The 12,652-nt window shown below is 43.0% G+C and overlaps 1 protein-coding gene across 1 annotated transcript in view; it reads left to right on the top strand.

Moving 5' to 3' along the window:
• Nucleotides 1-1,418: 1,418 nt before the first annotated feature.
• Nucleotides 1,419-12,652, top strand: part of skap1 (src kinase associated phosphoprotein 1) — a 31,905-nt gene continuing 20,671 nt past the window's right edge. The window contains exons 1-4 of the mRNA XM_034558799.1: nucleotides 1,419-1,646; nucleotides 2,655-2,760; nucleotides 3,322-3,350; nucleotides 3,489-3,605. Of these exons, the coding sequence (XP_034414690.1) occupies nucleotides 1,607-1,646; nucleotides 2,655-2,760; nucleotides 3,322-3,350; nucleotides 3,489-3,605 (292 nt within the window). The 5' untranslated portion in view covers nucleotides 1,419-1,606. The remainder of the gene's footprint in view (nucleotides 1,647-2,654; nucleotides 2,761-3,321; nucleotides 3,351-3,488; nucleotides 3,606-12,652) is intronic.

The raw sequence follows: 12,652 nt of genomic DNA, 5'->3' as shown, positions 1-12,652 counted from the left end.
AATGGCAGCCCCCGGTTCAGCGGAGCCCCCAACTACACTACAGGAAACATACACGGTGAGTTAAAAATAAGAATAATATCGATAAGATATCATTTCTGGGCCAACAGTCGTTGCTCATTAGCAGGTCCACTCGGATGAAGTCCATTAACCGGAGATGACGAACGACGATCAGCGGACATTTATCACACACACGTAGCTTTAATTTAAATATTACAAACCGCTTGAAATAGATATAGCAGTTAACCAATATGAGGGGAAATGATAATAAGCTCGTAAAACATTACTTGCACAACTTTCAGACGACTTAGTGGAATAAACATGTTTGTATTTGTGGCTGTATTGTATAACGTTACTGTATATAATTAATTAAAAAACACAGATAGACTGCCATTTGTTTCACCGCAAAAACGGGGACATTCTGTACAAACTCTCGCTCTCCACTCTCTTTTTTGTTTTAGGCTGAAAAGAAGAAATAAAAAAAAAAATACAGAAGAACCAGACAAAAAGCTCTACTTTGTACCCGGGCGAAGGACCTTGAACATGGACTGGACTCGGGCATACTGGAGCCATAAAGGACAATGTGACCCCTAAGCTTATTGTAAAAGCAGCTTCTGTGCTGCTGGGTGCAGTTTTTGATTGCAGATAGTAATATTTCTTTTGAAGATTTAAATAGGTATATATATTTTTTTCAATTGGAAGAAAACACCTAAGGGGGGGGGGGGCAATTTTTCTTCAATATAATGCGGTACTTTATTGATCCCTGTGGGGGAAATTATCTGTTTTATCTTCCCACTTCTTTGCAGGGAGGTCAGGCCGCGGAGGATCAGCAGCAGAGCGGTGCACAGGGATTCACTGCCTTGCTCAAGGACTCCAGATGCTCGCCAAACCTGGACATGTGATCCCTGATCATAAAGAGTTGAAGGTATGACTGAGGGGAATTTTTTTTTTTTTTGCATAATTTGAAGCACTTCTAAATGTGACTGGTCATGGTAAAATGTTGGCACAGGAATATATTAGTTGGCTCGTTATACAAACCAAAATCCTTTGCTCTCTTTTATCTATTTCTATTTGATTATGGGGCAGATCGTCACGTCTTTACAAGGGAAAGCCTAAAAAGAGAGCAAACAAAGTTGCCATACTATTTTTTTAAGTGTTTCAAGTTGCTCATTTCTTGATTCACCACAAACACCTGCATGTACATGTGTATTCACACCTAAAGGTATCCAATGTGCAGTATCGCGGGCCCCTCTCAGGCTCTTCTTCTCGACAGCAGTATTGTAGGTCAGGCGGAGGGGCTTTCTCCTTGTCAGTCAAACCTTGTCATCGGCCCTCGACCGAGAAACGAGAGTGCGAAAGGAAGTTGTCATCTGTGCACCTGCTCCACCCCATTTTGTGCAAATCTAGACGCATGCACGGAAGTCAGGTTTCAGAACAAGAGCACACAGGTGGTTGCATGCGAGGCTGTGTCAGGCTCTTCTTTCTGCCACGGAGCTGTAACCGTATGAAAGAGTCTGCACATCGGCTGCCTTGTGGAATACAAACCAAAGAGCGTAGGGGAAAAGTCAGCAAACCAAAGTGTCTGGAGTTGGACAGGTGAAAGTCAGGGATGGGAACAATACCACTTGACATTAGGCGGCTTTTGGATGGTAATGTCTTTTATTTTTTACTGTTTATAATCCTTTTGTTTCCAGTTTTATCTTTCAACCCTGTGATTAAATAAGATTGAAACTGTAAGCAGGCAAGCTTTTAGAGTTTTTTTGTACAACAATTACATTTAAAATGTGCAAATGATTTGATTCTACTGGTTGAGTTGAGCACACACAGACATTAAGCAAGCTAAACCTAAGTACTTTCTTTTTATTCTTTATTTTATTGCCCCCCCCCCCCCCCCCCCCGCTGTTACTTAGTTACACAAACGTAAACAAAAACTGGAACATAAAAAACATATTTCTCCACACTCGGACTGCAAACTGTACAGCATTTGACTACATTTGCATGTGCTGCTGCCAGCAAACGGGGCCTTTGGGAGAACATTTGCATGTGTCGGTCCATTTGTGTAACACGGGAGAACATAAAGAAAGGGAATCAGATACGTGATGTCGGCCAACCAGTTTTACAAACTAGGGTCTCGCCTCGCTGGGTAACATTACGATGACTTACTGTACATTACTGTGATCAAGTTCACAGTTTAACACCGCGGTGAAAGACAATAATAATCATGACTTCACCCGTTCTACGGACATTTGAAAGTGTAATGTCTTAACTTCTCTTTGTCTTTGGGTTTCATTCACATTATCTTTTTAGGCCCTGAAAAGGCAATGCGGGGGTTAAAACTATTAACGGACTAAATAATTTAGTCGCAAGTCAGCATTGTAGAAACAACCACATGTCGTGTCCGTCTGCTGTTATTTTGACTTTTATACTCCACGTTCATGATATTTAGTGACCTGAGGACTCATTGAAGTGAAGTGCGACCTGCAAACTCCTAATTATGGGATGTTATCTTCGTCCATTAATTTGAGCAAACAACGAGGTTTCTGTCCCTCGTTATAAACATTCTAAACTCGATGATACAAAGTATTACTCTGCGTTTGAATGCTGCAGACTTGTGTCCTTGAATGCCACATTAACAGCGTTTTTCTGTCCGTCTCCAGACTGCGAGCTGTTTGTATCGTCGATCCTTCAAGACGAGGCGCTTGGTGAAAATGCCCGTGAGACACGGAAGGTCTTACTGAACAACTTCAGGGTCGTCCATGTCAGGTAGGGCTCCGCCTCCCGGAAGCAGCATCACATCAGTGTTTATGAAAGCTTTACTGGTAACGCGTGGCAACCATTATCGAAACTTTTGCGGTTAATACCACACAATAATCCTAATTGTTGCCGTAATTGCTTTAAACACATTTTGCAGAATTACATTTGAAGGAACTCGTTTAGTCTAATGGTGTCACCTTCAAGACTTCCTGTTTATTGTTTGTTAAAAGTGTTTAAAGATCTCATCGAATAATCTGTTTTGATCGGGATAATTACATCTTAATGTGATATCATGTACATGATGAACAGTCCATGACCCCCCCCACACACACACACACACACACACACCAAACCTCACCCCATGAAAAGTGTGATAGATCACTCCGGAAACAGCTTCCTGCGCTGCATGATAAGAGACGCATGCTCTTGTATAGAAAACGTGTGGTTTTGTGGTCTTCCGTGCTAGAAACGTTGGCTGAAACTGAAGCTGTGTGACTGCTCGGAGAGCTTTAGCAATTCAGTGCAAAAATATTTTGATTATATGCTTATTCTGATTTTTCTTTTTGACAGAAACCCTCAAGAGTTCCCCTTCCCCCCATGTAAGTGAAATTATTATGTCACGTAGTGGTTTCAGCCGTGAGTCTACGTCTGTATGCGTGTTTTTAATACATACTCTTGATAGAATTAAGTGAACAAATCATGTATTTATGATCTTTTTGTGTTTCACACACACTCAGCGGACTTTAGGGACGAGGACGGTTCTGATGACAACCGCAGTTCCAGTCTGGGTCGCTCTGGCCCATCGGACGACGCCTCAGTGGCCTCTGACTACCAGGATGAAGGAACCCCTGAGTGTGAGTTCACAATAGTCCTGATTCTGATTCGTGTGTGTGTGTGTGTGTGTGTGTGTGTGTGTGTCAGATAGAGATCTTAGGCTGTTTGCGCAGTGCAGAGATCTGAGCTCCAAAAGGCCTAATTCTAAATGCGGCAAAGCAGCACTTGATGGCTTTTTCTTCAAAACATCCCCCCCCCAAAAAAAGACAACAATATTTAATTTGAGCAGCACACATTAATCTGGATTACACATCTATATTTCCTACAATCTACTTTAAATTAAGGACACTGGAGGGACATCTTTCCCCCTATCAAGGGAACGCACACGTCTGTATTATCTGTGTGAACATGCCGAAGAGGCTGCGAGGAATGCTGCGCCGACAAAGGAAAAGGTAAAGCAGCGGGAGTGGGAGTCACGGGAGACGATGCCGTATTCCTCCGAGAAAACTACACAAATGCAGTTTTAATGTACCCTCGCCGTCCTCGCCGGCACACCGACACCTCGCCACAGGAAGCACCGTCGAACCCTTCTGCTGTATATTGTTAAATTCACATCTGTGAATCCCCCTCACCCCCCTTTCACTGGCCTCCTACCTCTCTGCCTGGCTCCAGTGACATCAGCGACTCCTCCTCCTGGAGCCGGTGGAGGCAGGTAGGCTGTCCTGATTGTGGAGGAAAAAGAGGGTGGGGGGTGGGGGGGGGCTGCGAGTTCACCGAGGCCGGATTGGGGACCTAGAGCTCCCTCCAGTGGCGGATCCCCAGCTCCTGATCCCCCCCCCCCCTTCCTTGAGCTGCGTGTGGACTGTGGGAGGCAGGCCACACAGAGAGGAGGCTTTGTAGCTGCAGGCTAATGCCGTGATTGATTGACCTCGAAGCCCCTCTATTCTTTCACAACCGGGTTTGAAATACAACACTGTACCTGAGGGGCCATGTGTGTTCCATCCCTCTCTCCCTTTATCAATCTTTCTCTCTATCTTCCCCTCTTGGACTTGCCCTCCTCCCCTCCCCGTTCAGACCTTTTTTTTTTGTATTTCTGACTCTATGTGCCAGCTAATAGCCCCTGACGTGACATGCCGCAGGTGGGCATTTATTGACCCGGCTGCCTCAGGTGCCCATCTGTGCCCGGTGCTTTCTTCTTTTTATTTTCTTCTTCCAGCTTCTTTTCCTCATGTGGAATTAACCCAATAAGTAAAAAAAAAAAAAAAGAAATATTCGATGCCGGCTTGGATGTAGAATCTCTTCTTTTTTGGAAATGTGGCTTATTGAACTCTAGAAGAATAAATGACGGCTTTGAGAAAAAAATAGAGTAAACAAATCACGGGCAGATGGTGCGAAGACAGACCACAAGACTATTGATAATTCATTTATTTTATTTTTTTTTGTTGAATTGTTCGTTTCAGAATAAACAAGGCGAGAGATTTCCTTGGGGGGGAAACGAACAGAATCAAACAATAAAATGCTTTTTAAAAAAAAAAAAATTAATTTCCCTTAAGGGCATAACAATAACACGCCAAAAACCCCCTCAAAAAAACCTGCGCCGTCTGGATGCGATCGTTGTTGAAGCTCGAGCGTTGTTGTTGGCGTTAAATGTGAGAAATAGCCAATTACGCAGCACTTCCAGAATCTTCTTTTTTCTTTTACTTTTCATTTGCATTTCGCTTTGAATATCAAAACGTTTCCCCTCCACGCTGAACAAACAAAAAACAAACGCGCACATTTTTTATTGTTGGATCAATAATCGTAACATTTGATTCTGCGAGACGACAAATTCCCACCTCACAGCTCCTTGTGTCTTTTTTTAATTTTTTTATTGCTGTGGCGTAGTGAATGCGTCCTCACTGAGAAGGGCATGTGGAGTTCAGAGTTCATTCTCTGTTCACAGCCGGGGGAAAGAAAAGGCTCACACTTCTCTGCCGGGGCGGTCGGTTTTCAATGGAAGAGGGGAGTGTTTGTGGAAAATAATGGCACGACCACTTAATGAAATCAGGCGCATTCTTTTTATATTTTTTTATTTTTAGGAGGAACAATCGTCCACGGTGACGGTTTGAATGTTCAAAAATCAGCGCCTTTTTTTCTTTCTGGTTTTTAGAGAGGAAAAAGGTAGAAAATCGAGTTGTTTTAATTGTATACTTTTTTTTTTATTTGAGGCTACTGTACACAAAAGGGACTTTGTGACTCTTCAGGATGTATTATCCGTGGTAATCGACTGCTCTCCGTCCCCATAACCAGAGAGTGAGTGAGTGTGAAGTCGATGGAGGCTTTTTTTTTTTTTTTTCTTCTTCTACTTGCAGGAGGAGCCTGTGCCGTTTGATTAGATGCGGTGGCCTGTTGTCTTCAAGCGGACCGGGGTGACACCAGATTTGTAATGGCTGACGGGAACAGATGGAGCCTCCATTGTTAGCCCGGGTGTCTGCATGGTAATGTGAACTGAGTTTCACCCGCCGACCGTACCGGTGACCTGACCGCGCATGCAGCCTCACCCCGGCCTCGTCTGCCCCCTCTAGCACCCTCCACCCCTCTCTCTCTCTCTCCTTACTGCCATTCCAATACATTTAGCATACATCAACAATTATGTTATATCCCTCCGCTGTGTATTCTCCTTTAACACACACACACACACACACACACATATATATATATATATATATATATATAGACCCCAGGAGACAGCTGTAGATCTGGGGGCTTTTAGCCCTGTCATGCTGTTTGCAGGTCAAGTTTACCAAGTCGAATGGTTTGTTTCTCTTTGATTGGTGGAGCACCGCCGGGCGCTCGGGGGGGTGGGGGGGGTTTGCTTGGAAGCTGCAGCGATGACAGAGCGCCGCATGAAAGCGCTTTGTTTGGGGAAGAAGACGACGCTCTTTGATGCGTCTTCTATGCGACCGTAATAATCGTACTAAGTCTGCGTTCTGCTCAGGTGTGGATGTCCCAACTCGCATCACGTGACTTTATCTGTGTATCATCTGGTCGTGTGTTATCTAACACTTCAGATTGATAAGAAAAGGTCTCGGGGATCATTTAACTTGACACGCGGCCAGGTGGGGCTGCAAGTAATGATGATTTTAATTGTTGTTTTTTTTATTAATCAATTCACCATTTGGTCATTAAAATGTCTGAATATAGTGAGAAATGTCACGATTAACCTGAATGTGAATCGGGGATCTCTTCTGGACCCGAACATTTGCAGATTTTGGACAAAAAAGCATTTTTCTACTATATTTGACATTCTCCAACCCGAAAAAAATGACCTAAACGTTTAATCAATGATCAAAAATAGTATCTGATTTAATTCATGGTCATTAATCAGTTAACAGGACCAGCACTGAAGGCAGGTGCGTTCAGTTGTACTCGCCTATTTAAAGAACGCAGGAATGCGACTCCCGTCAGTGATTACTTTGCCGACCCAATTTCCTAAACCAATTACTACAATAGAATGCAGTAGGATAACCAATTTGAATTTATGCCTCTCTGTTGCATATTTCTCATTTGAATACGAGGAGCCGATGCACAGTGACAACATTATTACGCAGCGCTGGTAAATAGAATATTAAATCTACGTTTTTCAGTTGTTGTCATTTTGGCTGCAGCTTTTTTTTAAAAAGCGGTGTAAAGTGAAGTGCTTTTTTTTTTCGAGGGTGCACGCCCGGGTCTCTTGGCTGGTGAGATGGGCGTAGAGACCAGCTGACGGATCGGTGCTCCATTAGAGGGTTAATCAGCGGTGTTTAAAGTGCCAACTGGCCCCCTCGTTTGTGTTTTTTTTTTTTTTTTTTTTAAGGCAAATTAAGTCGCGGAGAAAGAGCGCGTTTGTCTGGCGGCTTCGCGGAGGAAGAAATCACATTAAAGCCACAAAAAAAATGTTGAAACGCGGCCGATTCAACGCGGCGTCATTTATCACATTGCTTTCCCCCCAGTGGCACCTGGACAGTATTCCAGGTCTGCTTTGGATGACCTTTTATTTTTTTCTGCAGGTTTGGTCGACCTGCAGGCCGTCCCCGTCTGCCCACGCACTGAACTCTTGACCTCTGACCCTCTTGCGCGACCCACCAGCGACCCGTCTGCACTCACAGTCCCGAGTCGCGTGAGTTATGGGCCTTCCCATCAGTCAGGAAGTTTCTTTGGAGTTTCTCTGATGGCCATCTACTGTATCTACCCGTCAGAGCACCCGAAGTAAGAGATGGATTCCTCGCCGCATTCATCGGCGTATGGATTTCTTGACATTTGGATAGCGGCAGCTCGTTTAGGAAGCGAGGAATATGTTAATGACCTCCAGTCTTCCTCACTCCCCTTTTCCTTTCCTCTCTCTCTCTGTGTTGAAGCCTGTGTGCTTTTCTAGAAACACACACACACACACACACACACACTAACACACGCACACAGGCACACGCACATTACGAGGCAGGAGCAGGCTCTGTGCATCGCTGCGACTGCTCGCCACCAGGGTTCAAAAGTTCACGCTATTCCCCGAGGGCTACTGTGCTGCTGCAGATGCTGATAGTCTTTTCTTTCTCTCTTTCCCCCGCTGCCTTTCTCTCCCTCTCTCCCTCGCTGTTTACACTATTAATCTTGTACACTCTCTCTCGCACACTCACTCACGCCGCCTGGCAAGAAGAGAGCGCCTTGAAGGGGGGATTTGGACGTATTTAACCGAAGGGCATCCATCACTCTCTTCTCCGGGCTTCGCCCCCACCACCGAAAGCCGTGTCGTTTCTTCTGTTTTTATTTTTATTTTTTTGCATCCTCTGATGCAGCTCTCCCCTCATTTGCTTTGTTTTATTGTTGCATTGCATATAATTACATCCCCTCGGTTGCCTCCGGTGCAGCCGTTGTGGAAAAAAACAGGCGGAGTGAAAATGTGCAGCGGTCCATCTGCAAAGAGGCACATAGGCAGAATGCAAAGTGGGGAAGCTGGGGCAGGGTGGCTCCTAATCTCCCCCAGAGCTGTCAATGTCACAGACAAATAGCGAAACTATCAGATGCGGCCCGGGTTCACCCAGAGGTTAGCGTTCCCAGGTACCTCCTGCATTCACTCCCTCTCTTTCTCCCCTTGCCTTGCAAATGAGAATTTGATTTTGCCCTCCGCTGGAATCCATTCCTGGAGATGAATGAAGTTTCCATGCCAAGCCCAGGTGGCCCCGCTGATTTTCTTAGGGAAATAAATGGAGATGGGGGGGGAGATGCGTTGGCCTGTACACAGACAGTGACACGGCGGCTCCCCCGATGCCTCCTGGATCCCTCTGTTTTAATTGTTGCTGTAATTCAGCACTTTGAGGTCATTAACACGCCCTTGTGGAGTTATTTGAGGTTGTTGAGGATGCATCCCTCTTTATGCCGGGATCTCCGCTCGGCTGGAAGGAGTCAACATTATGTGTGCGTGCCAAGTGGGACAGGGCTGCCGAGGGCGTGTGTGCTGTTGGAAAAATCCTTATCTACAATATATAAATATATATATATATATATATATATTTTTTTTTATTGATTTGTAGTGGCTGCAAAGAAAGGGAACCAGAGGCCAGTTGATTGGGAACTAACCGTGAGAGTCCTGTTCGTACTGTGTTGGAGTAACAAAACTGTAATTTGTTGTATTTAAACAAAACAATTCTGAGATTAATTCCCTTCAAAATGTGAAAAAAAGAGTTAAAGTTAAACATGGTTGTATTATTGATTTTCTTTTAATTTAGTGGGTCAGGCTATTTTACTAAATTAAATATGTTCAGTGATTGTAGTTTTTTTTTTTTTGCAAAAAGATGTGCAAACATTATTTTAAAAAAAACTGGAGTTTTATTGTTTGTATTATGTTATATTTTTAGACGAGTTAATTTGTATTTGGTCATAAATATCCGGGTTAAATCTCTTCTGCTGCAGCTACTTGTTGTTAAACGTTTTCCTCTGAATGAAACACTCCAACAAATACTTTATTTATGATTTAATCATAATCAGTCCTCAATAGAAAAAGATTATAAATTAAAGTTTCTAAATTATAAAAATAGAAATTATTATTATCTTACTTGAGTGTAAATTTCAACCGGTTCTAAAAAAAGTTATTTAATATGTGTTTAATATATTTGAAGTAAGTTAATACTGTTAATACTATATTTATTTAATTGCAGCTGTCTCAAAATCAACCAAATTTCCTGTTAAATAATAGGAATAAATAATAATAATAAATAATAGGAATTGTAATATGTTCTAAATTGGTCCAAAAGGCCGGATGAAGTAATTAATTACTTTTATTTCTTCATCAAAGATTGAATGGTAATCTGCTAAAATACAGTCAATAAACCACAGTATGAAAATATATTAGAGCACAACATTTAGAAGGTTTATGGTGCCATTTAATGGAAAATAAATCACCTTTTTTTAATGATTTATTACCAAGAACTGTTGTTTTTATTATGTTATTTATGGTTATTTATATGAATCATAATAAGTAAAAACATAACCTGGTTCTAAAATTAAAATAACATAAATTAAATAAATACAAAATAATAATATTCTTATTTTAAAACGAAACCGACTGAATTCCGTCGAGCGTTTTGCTTTATTTTCATGGACGGAATAATTCCTCTGAAACACCTGTTGCCCGTCGGACTCGCTGGTGATTTATGAAAGGTGTCAAAGAGCGATAGCATCATATAATTGTTTATCTCCATAATATGTAACGGCGGTGTCTATAAAATAAGACCAATTACATCAAAAAAAGGTAATCGGCGTGAGCGCAGTGCAACAACACGGCTCTCCACGAGACACACTAACTTACCGTTATGGCTGATTATTATATTTAAAGCATTTTAGTGGAAATAACAGAAGCGTTTTTTTTTTTTAAAAGTTGCAATAACTGTACATTCAGAGAGCGAGTGCGTCCATTTCCTCCCGAGTGTTTTCCCCCTCCAGGCTCCGTCGTTCATTGTGTTACATCCCGTTTTGTTTTTTTTCATCACACATACGGAGGCCCAACTCTCCTCTATTGTTGGTTTTTATATTCTTATACCACTGTTTCTTTTTTTCCTTTTTTTTTTCCTTTGCCGGGTCTCTTGTCAGCGAAGCAGCTGAGAGACCATCCCCAGCGATTAGAGGATCATTGCATCCGCCGTTAAGCATTTGAATAGTGGTAGTAAATCTAGAAAAGGGAAATTCAGGGTCGCTGTATACGCTGCTTATGGCTGCCCAGGGGGAAGCCCGTGTCACATAGTAAATTTAGCCCCTTAGTGTCTTCAGTGTGGTCGGCCTTGTGTGTGTGAACGGAGGAATAAGAGCCAAACGGAGCCGACAGTGACTTGACATCTAATCCTGCACAAGAGGCACAGAAAATGTATTTGTACTTTTTTTTTTTTCTTCCAAATCGCATCGAGCGTTAACAGACTGTGTCGGACCATAAAAAAAAAAAAGAGAGACATCTCTGCACCGCACGAAAGTTGCAATAAAACTTTTGAGTTACTGGAATCCAAATCTGCGATATCAAATATTTACCCCGATCACCTCCTGCTGTATATTAAAGTTTTTTTTTTAATCCTTCGCTCAGTCCTAAAGCTTTTATCTGGAGTCGGAGATCTTGTTGTTTAACCTGATTGACATCCCTAACCCCCCCCCCCCCACACACACACACACACACAAAAAATCCTTAATCACGCCTGCATAAATTCCCGGTCCCATTAAACATTATTAGACGAGGATACAAGCTCCATGCAGCCTGATATAATGCACTGCGTGTTGTCTTTTGGTTCAAACGCATGCATTAGGAGGTTCTAAACACGGTTTATGAATCGATGACCGAGGTCCTAATCGAATCACGGCGAGGGAGAGGAGGGCAGGGACGGCGTTCTGCCCTTAACCTCAGTGCCTCTCAGTCTCTCTGCTCCCGTCTGGTTGGCCGCCTCGCTGGAGGGACGCCGCCACAAAGGCCTCCCGCTTTAATGAGGAAAAATGTATCAATTTAGCTCTGGCCCGGGCGCAGATTGAGCGCCGGGCGGGTGAAGGTGCACCGAGCGAGTCCTTTTTCCTCATCAAGGACGGTATCCAAGAGGATTGCGGTGTCTCTCTCTCTCTCTCTCTCTCGTTCCGTCTGTAGAGTCAGCAGCATTCCTCCCTGCAGCCCCCTCGGGGGCGGGGGGGGGGGGGGGGGTCTTCACCTCATCAGCAGAGTTCACGTGGGGGTCAGGTCCTGCCCCCCTGATGCTGCATTCAATGACACCCCCCCCCCCCCCCCCACGCTCAAGCACCGGAGAGACAAAACATGATAACTCTCTGATTTTGACTTCTACCTGCGCTGAGAAAGGGGTCGCCTCGTCTGCACGCCCCGAAAACACAGAAGCGATATTAATCCGTTGTTAGCTGGTGTTAGCTGTTGTTAGCTGGTGTTAGCCAGTGTTAGCTTCGTTCTTTGCTTCCAGGATTTTGTGTTTTTTTCTCCTCGAGGGGACAGCAGACGTAAAAAAACCAACAACATTAGTGTGATTTTAAATTAGCCAGAAGTATCATGTCCGCCCTTTGACCTCGGGCAGGATGGTGTAACGAAGAAAAATAAACTAATAAACAGGCATGACGACAAGAAAAAAGTGTAAACAAGTCAATGTTTACTCAGTTGGTAAAGAAAATTATCATTGAAATCATTTTCAAGTAATTTTTTTAAACAAATATACGAAAAAACACACTTCTTTGATCGTTTTTATTATTTATTTTTTAATATAATTACATACATCTCGGCGTTTTGAACTGTCTGTTGGACAAAACAAACAAAAGCTTTTTTGGAATATGCCAACGCGCTGTTATGGACCTACTGAAATCTGTTCACTATTCAACGACATTTTATGGACCGTTGTTAGTCGCAACCCTAAAAAGCAAACATAAAACCATCAAAGCACACGTCGTGAAATATAACACAAACGATAAGTAGCCCGATAAAAGCTGTTATAGAACAGACGTATACGGCACTCGTGACGTATAACGGATGAGACTGAACATTACAAATGTACAGTATAACCTTACACGCACAAAGAAACGCATGAATATAGACTTCATGTGAAGACTGAGGACACACGACGCATTCACAAAAAAATACTAAAAACAATGT

Source organism: Cyclopterus lumpus, chromosome 19 (genome assembly GCF_009769545.1).
Source record: "Cyclopterus lumpus isolate fCycLum1 chromosome 19, fCycLum1.pri, whole genome shotgun sequence".
Lineage (NCBI taxonomy): Eukaryota > Metazoa > Chordata > Actinopteri > Perciformes > Cyclopteridae > Cyclopterus > Cyclopterus lumpus.
The sequence above is the reverse complement of the archived record's forward strand: the minus strand, read 5'-3'. Positions and strand labels throughout refer to the sequence as shown.